The 12,981-nt window shown below is 49.0% G+C and overlaps 1 protein-coding gene across 4 annotated transcripts in view; it reads right to left on the bottom strand.

Moving 5' to 3' along the window:
* LOC122691986 (WT1 interacting protein) overlaps positions 1–12,981 on the bottom strand; it is a 25,748-nt gene extending 12,767 nt beyond the window's left edge. The window contains exons 1-2 of one of the 4 annotated variants that reach the window (XM_043899114.1): positions 11,683–12,981; positions 5,861–5,962 (exon numbers count right to left, since the gene is read on the bottom strand). In XM_043899114.1, the coding sequence (XP_043755049.1) occupies positions 5,861–5,962; positions 11,683–12,970 (1,390 nt within the window). In that variant the 5' untranslated portion in view covers positions 12,971–12,981. The remainder of the gene's footprint in view (positions 1–5,860; positions 5,963–11,682) is intronic. The other 3 variants (XM_043899115.1, XM_043899112.1, XM_043899113.1) reach the window with 3 other exon arrangements.

Below are 12,981 nucleotides of genomic sequence, written 5' to 3'. Positions count from 1 at the left end.
CTAGAGCCTGTGCTCCACGAGAGAAGCCACTGCAGTGAGAAGCCCATGCAGCAATGAAAACCCAGTATGGCCAAAAATTAATTGATTTTTTATAAAATGGGTAAAAGACTCAACAGGTACTTTACACACAAAGGCATTCAAATGACCAACAAATACATGAAAAAGTGTATGAATCATCAGTATTCATCAGAGAAATTCAAAGTAAAATCACTAACGTATCACTCCAGTATGGCAGAAACCAACACAACTTTGAAAAGCAATCTTCCTCCAAGTAAAAAATTTATTAAAAAAGAGAAAGATATCACTCTACCTCTACCAGAATGGCTAAAAAGACAATGCCAAGTGTTTGGAGGAATAAGGAAAAACTGGAATTCTCATACACTGCCAGTGGGATTATAAATTGGGTTTGTCTCCTATGGTAACCACCAGCACCTACTAAAGCTACACACAGCTGACAAGAAAGTTCACTGATCTAGACTCCTGATTCTGGAAGACAGATCTGAAGAAGTGAAACAGTGCAACAAAGGGAGAGGAGATATGGATAATATGAAGGAATGGCTAAGAGAAAAGTAGAATAGAATGACAAAGACTAATATTTCTAATTTGAATTTTATAAGTAAATAATAGAAACAATGGGAAAGAAGGAAATTTTTGAACATAAAATAGCTAAGATTGTTCTCATGTTGACAGTTTTCAGATTCAGGAGTCAAAATGAATCCTGGACAAATAAAACTCATACCTACACCCATCAAGCTATAAAAGAACACTTTAAATCATCTGTACTTTTTTCCTAATTGATATGTGAACTATTTTAAATACCCTGGAAAATGATCCTTGGAAGTTATGATTGTGGCAGTATACAGTTTGTTTTCCCACATGCTTCACAGTCAGTCTCTTTAACAAATCCAGTTTTTTAACTCTAATGTAGCCAAATTTGTCAATCCCTTCTTCTTAAGTGTGGTGATTTTTGTGAGTGGGAAAAAAAACTTTCTTAACCAAAAGATTGATAGAGGTAATTTTCTATACTTATTTCTAAAATTATAATGTTTTTCTTTACACATTTTGGTACTTGATCCACTTGGATTTAATTTCATTATTTTATAGGGATAACCACTTTTCCCAGAACCACCTGCAATGCCATCTCTATCATCAATCAAGTTTTCACACAGACATGGGTCTGTTTCTAAACTCTCCACTCTGTTCCAGTGGTCTATTTGTCCATCCTTGCCCCAATACCGCATGAAATTACTAATCCAACTATACAGTATACATTGACACCTGGTAGTAGAAGCTTCCCAACTTACTCTTTGTCGAGATCATCTTAGTATTCTTAGCCTTTGGCTCTTGCATTTAAATTATAGAATTAGCCTGGCAAATTCATGAAAACCTGCTTAAGTGGAATTACAATGCATTATAGATCAATTTGAAAAAACTGGCATCTCAACACTATTGAATATACCCATGTTCAATGGTACATGAATATGGATATATTCATAAATATTTACATGAATATGGTGTATTTCTTATCTTAGTTCAACGACTAGGACTTCCAGTACAATGCTGAATAGAAGATATGATTGCAGGCTTTGTCCTTTCCTCTTTTAAAGGTCCATTTTTCTTATATTTCACCACTGAGTGTGACGTTTGCATAGATTTTTAGTAACCAACTTTCACCAGGTTGAGAAAGTTCCTTTTTATTTCTAACTTGCTAAAATCTGAAATGTCAGGAATTTCCCTGGTGATCCAGTGGTTAAGAATCTGCCTTGCAACCCAGGGGACATGGGTTCAATCCCTGATAGGGGAACTAAGATCTCACATGCCACAGAGCAACTAAGCCCTCGAACCACAACTAGATAGTCCACGCACCACAACGAAACATCATGCCTGCTGCAACTGAAACCTGATGTAGTCAAAATAAAACAAATATACAAACTTTAAAAAAAAAAAAAAAAAACTGAATGTCAGGGCTTCCCACGTGGCTCAGTGGTAAAGAATCCACCTGCCAATGCAGGAGACATGGGTTCTATTCCTGATCCAGGAAGTTCCCACATGCCAAGAAGCAATTAAGCCCCGGTGCCACAACTATTAAGCCTGTGCTCTAGAGCCCAGGAGCCACAACTACTGAAGCCCATGTGCCCTAGAGCCTGTGCTGCACAGTAAGAGAAGCATCTGCAATGAGAAGCCCACGCTGCAACCAGAGAGTAGCCCCCACTTGCCGAGAATAACGAGAGCAACCACGAGCAATGAAACCCAGAACAGCCAAAAATAAACAAACAAAAGTTATTTTTAAAAATGTGAATGTCAGATTTTATTGACCTCTTGTTCTACTCCTATTGAGACGATCATAAAGTTTTTCTTCTTTGTTAACGAGGTGAGTTACATTAATGAGTTTTCTACTGTATAGTGTGTAAGAATACTCAAGTATTCTTCAGATAGGCTCAACTTGGTTATAATATATTATCTTGATTCATACACTGCTGAATTTAATTCAAGAGGGGAAAAAAAAGGAGTAAATAAAATAAATAGTACAAGAAAAAATTCCCAGAACTGAAGGGCAAGTCTCCAGTCTGACGGGACTCTGTGTGTGTGCCCAGCACAACCAATGGCACAAAGCCGAGAGCAAACATAAATAAAGTACCCTGAGCTCAGCTGCTGCACTGCCCGACTTCAAGAGCACCATTTCTGCTGCATCTACGTAAATGGCACTGCCTGGAACTGTGCAGTTCACAGCCCTTTCCAGAGGCTATTAGAGCCAGAGCAATGACAGCCGTCTTCCTGAGACTCTCAAAAGGAAAAAACAGGTCACACACACAAAAATGAGACTCAGAATGGCATCAAAATTTAGCAGGAGCCATGGCTTCTGGAAGATAAATCTACAACTTCAAAATGCTTAGTGCGGGACTTCCATGGTGGTCCAGTGGTGAAGACCCCACACTTCCCCTGCAGGGGGCCATGGACTCCACCCCTGGTGGAGGAATTAAGATCCCACATGTCGTGTGGTGCAGCCAAAAGGACAAAAAAAAAAAAAAAAAAAACAACAACATGCTAAACAAAATGCTTAGAGAAAATTATTTCCAATTTGGAAGTCTATTCTCAGTCAACTATAAATTGTGAGGGTAGAATAAAGGCATTTTAGACACACCAGAATTCAGAAAATGTACCTCCCACATGCCCTTCTTTAGATAACTGAGGCAAAACGCTGGACACTCTTTGGGTGGTTTCACAGCTTCAAGTCTTCCCTACTTATCCAAGTTGTGTTCAGTATCCAGCCTTACCTCAGACAGCTTGCTGTGTTTAAGGGAAACTTGAATTCACCCCCCTTATCCATGGGTGGGCCTGATTAGTATAAAGCTAATTCTTCCCTTATATTGGTTCGGATACTCAGGCAAGTAAAGTCAATCAAATCACAGCACTCCCCCCAGCCACAGGGGTTGGTTCAGGAATCCATGTGAGATGATCTGGCCAATGACATGCAAGAAGATTGTTGCTAGGTGTTTTCTGGAAAAGAAGTGTCTCCACCCCAAAAACATGACCAGAAGAAATGCCCACTCTTTCTTCAGACCATTGATGTGGCAATGGAAGTCTCAAGCTGCCTCAGACATTTCATAAGAGAAGTTGCCCTGAGGATAAAGCCAAACACAAGGGAAACCCAGCCAAGCTTTTGGCCTAAGCCAAAAGGGCCGAGGCCACTAGATCATTCCCAGCCTAAAGCCAGTCCTATCTCTGGGCTCCCAGTTCACTGAGTTAAGAAATATTCTTAACAGTTCAAGCCTCCTCAGCAGTTTTCCTGTTACCTGCAGCTGAAAGCTTTGTGGAGACTGTGGATTCAATCCAAAGAGTATACACGTGAAGGTACAGAATGAACACTCCACAGGGGTTCAGAGGACAGCTGGCTCAGACTACAGAGAGGCCAGGGACTCCTAAGAGGGGAACTCAAAAGAATGCCTACAACAGTGGAACATCTGGGGGGAAAAAGAACTAAAGATAAAAGTCAAGACAATGCAAGGAGAAAAAAAAGTTTAAAGAAGAAAAAACTCCAGGAAAAGTAAATGACTACAGAAAAAAGAAGATATAATCACAGTGTAATTCTTAGCTCTGCAGTAAATAACATTTATAAAGTCACATAATGTAGTAATATAAACCTGGTTTATTGATATAATCACAACTTAAGATGACTATACTGAGAAGATGGAAGGAGAGAAGGGAGAACAGTCAGTATAAGAACAGCCCCTATTCTGAGGGCTTCCCTGGTGGCTCAGTGGTAAAGAGTCCACCTGTCAATGCAGGAGACACAGGTTCGAGCTCTGATCCAGAAAGACTCCACATGCCACAGAGCAACTAAGTCTGTGCTCTAGAGCCTGGGAGTTGCTACTATTGAAGCGCACATGCCCTAGAGCTCAAGCTCCACAAGAGAAGTCATCGCAATGAGAAGTCCACACACTGCAATAGAGAGTAGCCCCTGCTTGCCTCAACTAGAGATAAGCCCATGCAGCAAGAAAGACCCAAACAAAGCACAGCCAAAAATAAAGAAATAAAATTATAAAAAAAGAATCTATTCCTCACTTACCACAGCAAACTCAAGTAAAACATGGTTAAAAAACTCAAGTAAATAATTTCTAAAACTGATGCATCAAGAAACAGCCGTGTGCACTGTTAGAACATGGAGATGTCTACTAGAAGAAGTTGCTAAAAAATACCAAGTGAGAGATACCAGGGGTAGGAAGACAAGTGCTTTTTTGCTATTGCAAAAATTGCTTCTCAGGACTATTTGACGTAATACTAGGCACATATTACACTTTTATAATATAAAATACTAAAATGTTTTGTGTAAATAAATAAAAGATGTCTGCTCAGGGGCAAAGTATGAAAGAACAATATGAACATCAAGAATGTAGATTTATTAGGTTGGTTGGATTATAGTTACTTTTTATAACTTTAAGTTAAATGATGTTTATATTTTATACCATGTGTAAAATCAGGACAAAAAATAAACTGCGGGGAAAAAAATACTAGCCCGTGTATAGGCAGGCAGAAGGCACATCACTGGCTCCACAAGCCCCACCCAGGCAGCCAGGAGATATCAGTACCCTGCTAAGGACAGAGGTTCCAAAGACAAGGCTCAAGGACTTCCCTGGTGGTCCAGTGGTTAAGACTTCCCCTTCCATCACAGGAGATGTGGGTTCAATCCCTGGTTGGGGAGCTAAGATCTCACATGCATGGAGGCCAAAAAAACCAAAACATAAAACAGAAGCAATATTGTAACAAATTCAATAAAGAGTTTAAAAACTGTCCACATCAAAAAAAAAAAAAAAAAAACTTGGGTCGTTGCTGGGGGCCCAGTGGTTAAGAATCTGCCTTCCAATGCAGAGGATTCGAGTTCGATCCCTGGTCTGGGAACTAAGATCCCACATGCCTCGGGGCAAGTAAACCCATGTACCACAACAACTACTGAGCCTGCTGCTCTGGAGCCCACAAGCCACAACCAAAGAGAAGCGCATGCACCACATGCACCTCAACGAAGAGCCCACCCACCACAAGACCCCACATGCTACAACTGAGAACTGAAGCAGCCAAAAATAAATCGTTTAAAAAAAAGACAAAAAACAAGGGTTAGAGGGGCAGCTTTTCCCTATGACCAGCAAAAGGCTCTTCTCTGTCCCCACATATCCCCACCCCCAGGGTCCAGCAGATCTCTCAGGAGCCTAGGGCCCTCAAATAGTCCAAGCCAGAAGGAAAGGCATCATGACTCAGCCTCCTCCACACTCCAGCCTGGGCCAGAGCTGGGTGATCCATCTGCCTGGAACTTTGGCACAAAGGGGTTCACAGTGCAAGAGGGATGGAAGGGGAGAATGTTACCTACCACAGGAGTTGCAGGTGAAGCAATCAGTATGATATAGGCTCCCCATCGCCTGGCATGCCTGCCTTGCTCCATAGATGCCAAGCCCACACTTGATGCAAATGCCTATGGAAGAAGAGGCAGGAGAGAGCAGCAGTTAGCACCATGACTGTGGACTTGAACAGCTATGCATCTGACTCCCAGTCCCCGTGCTGCCCAGTCATGGGATCTGGGGCAAGGGAAATTCCAGAGTCCTCCATCGCCCCATTACTAACGGCTAACATGGGGATAGTAAGGGTACCATTAGGGCTTCCCTGGTGGCTCAGATGGTAAAGAATCTGCCTGCAATGCAGGAGACCCAATCAATCCCTGGGTCTGGAAGATCCCCTGGAGAAGGGAATGGCTACCCACTCCAGCATTCTTGCCTGGAAAATTCCATGGACAAAGGAACCTAGCAGGCTACAGTCCATGGGGTCGCAAAGAGTCAGACATGACTGAGCGACTAACACCCACACAGACATACATACACACACACACACAAGGGTACCACTACTTAGGGTTTGCTACCGTTGTCTGAGGATTCATAGAGTTTAGCAGCGCACCTGGCAAGTCAGAGCTAAGTGACACTGTCTGTGCCATCAAAATTACAAGGACACCTTTACGACTAGAAAGTTGTTCTAAGCCCCTTCATCTTGACCTGCTATCGGACTGGGGGAAATTCCTTTCTGCCGTCTATGAACCAAAAAGAATGAAGACCACACAAAGAGAGCGGAGCCCTGACCCTCCCAGCCACACCTCCCTCATTGAATGATAATGTCAGTTTAATCTCTTGTTCAGTCCACACAGAGATACTGATGCCCTGCATAGTTTAAGTGCCAGAGATTTTGCAAGGCACCAAATTCCCACCCCCAAGGAGCCTGTATTCCAGTGAAGGGAGACAAACAACAGGTAAGTCACATCTCAGGTGGGAAAAAGTGCTATGGAGGAAAAGAAGGCTGATTAAGAGTATGTCTAGGGGCTCCTCCCTGGCGGTCCAGTGGTTGGGACTTCGCCTTCCAGTGTAGGGGGGTGTGGATTCGATTCCTGGTGGGGGAGCTAAGATCCCACATGCCTTGCCCCCTCAACATAAAACATAAACAAAAAATAAAACAGAAGCAACATTGTAACAATTTAATAAAAACTTTGAAAATGGTCCAAATTAAAAAAAAAAAAAAAGAATATATCTAGGGACTTCCCTGACCGTCCAGTGGTTAAGACTGCACTTCTTATGCAGGGGGCACAGGTTTGATCCTCAGTCGATGAACTAAGATCACACATGTCTCGCAGTGTGGCCAGAACAAACAGGAATATGACTGAGTGTGTGATTTTTAAAGTTTAAAGAGGGTGTCAGACAAGGCCCCAGTGACAAGGTGATATCTGAGCAAAGGTTTCAAGGAAAAAATGGAGGGAAGCTGCTCTGCAAGGAAAACTAGGTGGACTTGGGGGCCACCCTAGTGTGGGGTGCTAAGCAGGCAAGGGAGGGGTGGTAAAGAGAGGGGTGACCAGCAATGCCAGGGCGAAGGCCAGCATGAGCTTAAGGGACTCTCTGGCCAGCCCGCCTGGAGACCTGGACTGAAGGTGGCCAACCCAGACACCAGAGCTTCTCTCTCAGACTCACCCAAGGTCTCCCAGGCCACAAAGGGCCTAAGATGGGTCCCCTGGACTCTAAGTCCTCTGGCAGGAGCACAGCTCTCTGCTTAACATTTAGCATGGTTGAGCCTCTCCCATCTGAAAAAACCTCCATCAGCTACCCCATTCTCCCTCTCCCTCCAGTCAAGAAAGAAAGTTCAGTCCACACCCCGTCATTTCCTAACGGTGAGCTCTATGGACTTCCTCTTCTGGTCTTGCCAGCAGCGGCCCTCCTCTCAAGTCCCCAGGATATGACCTACACCCGCCTGGCTTTCTGGTTCTCTTTTCCCAGTTCTACTGGGTATTCCCTTGCTCAATCCTGGACCTCCTATGCCTAAGTCTCCCCAAGAAAGGGCCAGTCAGTGCAGATGCTCTCAAACCAGGCAAGAATGTAAAAGTGGCTGATGAGGCCCCAGGTGAATGGAGGAGAGAGGCATGGCTGGGGGAGGTCACGGCCATCGGCTCCACTGACAGCTACCAGGCCTGCTAGAGAGTCTGATTTTTCCAGAAAAGCTAGAAATCTGGATTTATGTATGAAAACTTTCCACGCAGAAATAAATCATCAACGTTCATGTTTTCAGAATTTGGAAGCCAAACACACCGTGTCTGCAGGTCTCCACTCGTGGCTTTACCCCATTTCCCCGGGGAAGTCCCATCTGCTCCCAACTGCTCACTCCTGAAGAGGCTCCTGGCACCCTGCCCAGCCCAGATTCCTTTCCTGAGCCACCGATCCACCTCCCAGACCACCGCAGGCCCAGAACAGAGTTCTGGGTTCCTGCTCAGGAAACGGCACTTTTGTGTAGCCAGGTTTAGGGAAGTATCCAGATCTACCCTGCCTTTCTCACCTCCAACTCTGAATCCAGTTTCTGTGTTTCCTACTATAAACTTCATTCCCTCCCCTCGCTCCCACTGGTCTGATTCAGCATCATCAATTCTCATTCCACTTGCTGTTTCAACAGTCTCCTTACAGCAAACTGCAGCCAGACTTATCTTTCTAAAGTGAAAATGACCCACCCTCACACCCTCATTCTTGTCCATCAACTCTGAAAACCTGACCTTGTTTTTGTCTAAGTTACCAAAATATTCAGTGAAAGGGACAGAAGTCAGCTGCCCCTGGGGAGCAGAACAGAAGGATGGGCAAGAGGAGAAGTTATAACCTTATTATTATTTGCTTTTTGGTTCTCTTTCGATTTTTTTAATATGAGCTTGCACCACTTTGATAAAAAAACACCGAGGACAGAGGCAGGCTGTTCAGGGACTAAAAGAGGGAGCTGACCAAGGCTTAGGGTGATAGGCGGTACCCTGAAGAGGATGAAGACCACGACTCTGTTGCCTAGCACAGCAACTGAAAAGGCGGCTGCAGCACTGACTCGGAGCCAGACAGAGATTAGAGGAATCAGAGGTACTGGTGAGACACAGGCTGCAGTCAGAACTGAAGACAGCCGAGCTGAGGCAGATCCAGCGTGTGGAGTAAACCCACGATTTACCCTCAGGCAAATCCTGAAGCTGCTAGCTGGCTCATAACAGCAGAACCTGGTCAGGAGAGATGTTCATGAAATACAGAGAAGGGCCAAGAGGTGAGTGGGTTCTAGGGCCAAGAAAAAGGGATGGACAGAGAGGAAGAGACACACTGAGGGTGAGGTTTATCAGAGGTCACTTGAGCTTATGCTACCTGCAGACTTCCTGTTGTAAAATGTTACATTATTTTCATACAAGTTGAGGTGTATGAAACTGCCGCATTTATAGCTCTAAAAGGTGGAATAAAGGCAGTAAGATACTAGCAGTTCAAGTAAATAGCTGCTCATATTTTTTAAAAATCAGGAAAATGTAACCTAGATCTCACTTCTCTTAAAAAAGAAAGAGCAGGACTTCCCCCAGGAGTCTAGTAGTTAAGACTCAGTGCTTCCAATGCAGAGGGTGTGGGTTCATTCTTTAGTCAGGGAATTAAGATTCCCCCATGCCGTGTGGGGGGAAAAAAACCCCAAAGATCTATATCATCAGTTACCTCTCACTCCCATGTGACAGCAGTTGCCCTCAGAAAGGATGACCCATTAGCCCCTTCACTTCTCCCACTACTTGCCCAGGTCTGGCCACCTCAGTTTCACACAAAAATTCAGGAGTGATGTTCACTGCAGCACTGTTTCCAATAGCCAGGACATGGAAGCTACCTAGATGTCCATCGACAGATGAATGGATAGAGAACTGTGCTACATATATACAATGGAATACTACTCAGTCATAAAAAGGAATGAATTTGAGCCAGTTCCAATGAGGTAGATGGATCTAGAGGCTGTTATACAGAGTGAAGTTAAGTCAAAAGAGAAAAACAAGTATCACATATTAACTCATATATATGGAATCTAGAAAAATGGTACTGATGAACCTATTAGAAGGGCAGGGATAGAGACGCAGACACAGAGTACAGACCTATGGACCCAGCCAGAGAAGGAGAGGGTAGAACAAATCGAAAGAGTAGCACTGAAACATATACATTACTACATGTAGAACAGATAGATAATGGGAAGCTGCTGGATAACACAGGGAGCTCAACCTGGTGCTCTGTGACAACCTAGACAGATGCGAAGGTGTGGGGGTGGGAAGGAGGTTCAGGAGGAAGGGGACACGTGTATACCTATGGCTGACTCACACTGCTGTACGGCAAAAACCAACACAACACTGTAAAGCAATTATCCTCCAATTAAAAATAAAAATATATAATTAAGAAATTTAAAAACTCAGAGGCCCAGAGAACACACCCTTGCCCAGGCCCTGCAGTGAGTGGGGACAGGAAAAAGGGGTAGCTTCTCCAGTAGAGAGTGCTGGAAACTTGTTCTCTTCAGAAGGCACTCAGCTTCTGCTCCTAGCACCTACCTGGTATGACAGACAACAGCTTCCTAAGTCACCACCCTGCTCCCAGGCCTTCTGACAGCAGCCATGGGACCTACCCGACCACAAATTCTCACCATGATGCTCGAAGATGAACAGGTCCCCTCCCAAAGGCAGAACAACCCTCTGGTCTACACACTCCCTTGACCACCTGACCCCTCTTGGGCTGCAGCCCTGGGAGCTTAATGGAACCGTCCACTTCCTTACTTGCTTCCTCCTGCCCACATTTTTCCTTCTGGCTGGAATGTCCCTACTGCCTAGTAATCTACAACCTCCTTCTCTCTCAAGATCCAGTTCAGGGCAGTCCAGAGCTGCCAGCTGGAATGAATGCATGAAAGACAAACCCCAGGAGGGGCATCATTCCCAGACATGATAACCACCACCCCCTCCAAACCCAGGTGCCTGCTTATCAGTAAAGGAGGGACGGAAGCCCCTCCCCAAGCCTCCTCTCAGAACCTCCAGCCTAAGACTCCCAAGAGTTGTCCAAAGGATGGGATCAAAGGGCCAAGGTCAGACTGGCCAAGGGAGGCTGTCAGAGATTGATGATCTTTGCAAATAATGTGAAGTAGGGTTCCCTTGGGAAACATCCCATATACGCAGCCCAGTCCAGATAGACCGGCTCAGTTCCTCCCACTCAGGGTGGGCTTCCATCCCTCGGCCTCTACCTCCAGCCGCCACCATTATCAAAGCCTCAGGTCAGGTGGGCTCCGGTGGTATCTGGCCGGCCGCCTCCCTCCCTGCCCTGTTCACAGCCCGTACTGCTGAGGGAAGGGAGACACCGGGACTGCGGGGGCCTAACAGCTTCGGCTGATTACAAAGCACCGGGTACGAAGAGCTGAAGCCAAGTACCGAGGGTTAAGAAGAAATTATTCGAGAATAGCTTATTCTGCCTATTAACGTGACTTTTTCTCTCAGGAGCAACGCATCCCGATGATGCCAGAACTGCGGGCCCGGAGACTCAGAGTCTCAGCCACTGTCCTGCACAAGCCCCAGACCTGGTAGTTCGTTCACACACACACACGCACGCACGCACACACACGCTAAGCCACTGTACTACACAAGCCCCAGACCTGGTGGTTCACACACACACAAACACACGCACACTATCTGCGGGAACAAACGTCACCGGCTCCCCAGCCCCACGGGAGGGAGCCGCGCTTTTCGCATCCCGGCCCACCCTGCGCTCTCCTCGACCGAGCCGGCCGCCTACCCGGAGGCCGTCCTCGACCCCCGACGAGGAGAGCGGAGGCCCGGGGCCCAAGCGCGCGGGAGGCGCGGCCGAGCTCGCTCACCGAAGTAGTCCCGCGCCGTGCGCGCCTCCAGCGCCCGCTCCAGCTCTCGGGTCAGCGCCTCCAGCCGCCGCTCCGCCGCGCTCGGGCCGCCCTCCCGGCCCGGGGGCAGCTGGAGCGAAGGCAGAGCGAAAGGGGCCGGCCCGGCGGGCTCCGGGGAGCGAGCCGGCGCGGGACAGGCGCCGGGCAGGAGCAGGCCCGGGTAGGCGCCAGCCGAGCCGCGGGAGCCGAGGCTGGACACGCTGGAGCGGGCGCTGCCCACCGACGGCGGCCCGGGGCCCGCGCGCGGGTCCGAGCGGCCCGAGCGCGGGCTGCCGTGGCGCTGGTCGTAGCCGAGACTGATGCCGCTGGAGCGGGCGCTGCCGCTGCCGCCGCCGCCGTCGGAGCCCGCCAGGCTGGCCCGTGGGCTGCCCGCCGGCTGCGCGCTGAGCTCTGGGGCCGCCGCGCGCCGCGGGCCTCGCTCCCCGCGGCTCAGTCCGTCCACCCCGGCCTCGGGGCCACCGCCGCCGCCGCCCTGCCCCCTGCGGCCCAACGCCTGGGCCGCTTCGTCCGCCGGCCCGGGCCGCGGCCCCCGCCGACCCCGGCCCGGACAGTCGCCGCCCGGCTCCAGCTCCCGCAGGGCCAGCCCGGCCAGGAGCAGAGCCGCCTCGTCCGCGGCCGCCCGGGAGCGCTGCATGGCCCGGCCCGCCGGCCCCGGCGCGTCACCTCCGCCTCCGCTTCCCGCCGCCGCTCCGGCCGCGCCGCCGCATCGTCCGCCCGAAGCCCGGAGCCCGCCCCGGGACCCCTGGGCGCGGGGCGGGGCGGGGCCGGCGCCGGGCCCGGGGTCGCTCCGCCGGCCACGCGCGGTCCGGGGGCCGCGGCGCTTCGCTCGGTGGCGCGCGCGGCGGAGGAATGTGCGCTCGGAGGCGCCGGGCCGCCTCCCCTCCTCCCCGCGGCCGTGCGGGGGGCGGAGGGACTCCTTTGTGGGGGCAGGAATGCGAGGAAGGAGACGGCGCTGCGGCCTCTGGAATGTGGGGGGAGTGGCGGCGGCGGAGCCGCGTTGTCCGCGCTTCGCCCGGAGCTCGGAGGGGCGCGGGGGCTGGGCTGGGCCGCCGGGCCGTGCGGCTTGGAGCTGGCCCTCGAGTGGAGGAGCGGCCAACTGTGTGTGGCGCCGCGGGGAGGGCCCGGCCTCCGTCGTGCGACCCGACCGTCGGGCCGCTGGAAAGGTCCCGTATTCCAGCGGGCTGAGCAAGAGGCGGCTCCCCCAGTCCAGGCCAGAGAAATATGAGCAGTTGACAGACGTTTCCCACATCCTCCCCCATC

The sequence above is a fragment of the Cervus elaphus genome, chromosome 4 (assembly GCF_910594005.1).
Source record: "Cervus elaphus chromosome 4, mCerEla1.1, whole genome shotgun sequence".
In the NCBI taxonomy this organism is placed as follows: Eukaryota; Metazoa; Chordata; class Mammalia; order Artiodactyla; family Cervidae; genus Cervus; species Cervus elaphus.
Note: the sequence above shows the minus strand (reverse complement) of the source record. Positions and strands in the feature narration are given on the sequence as shown.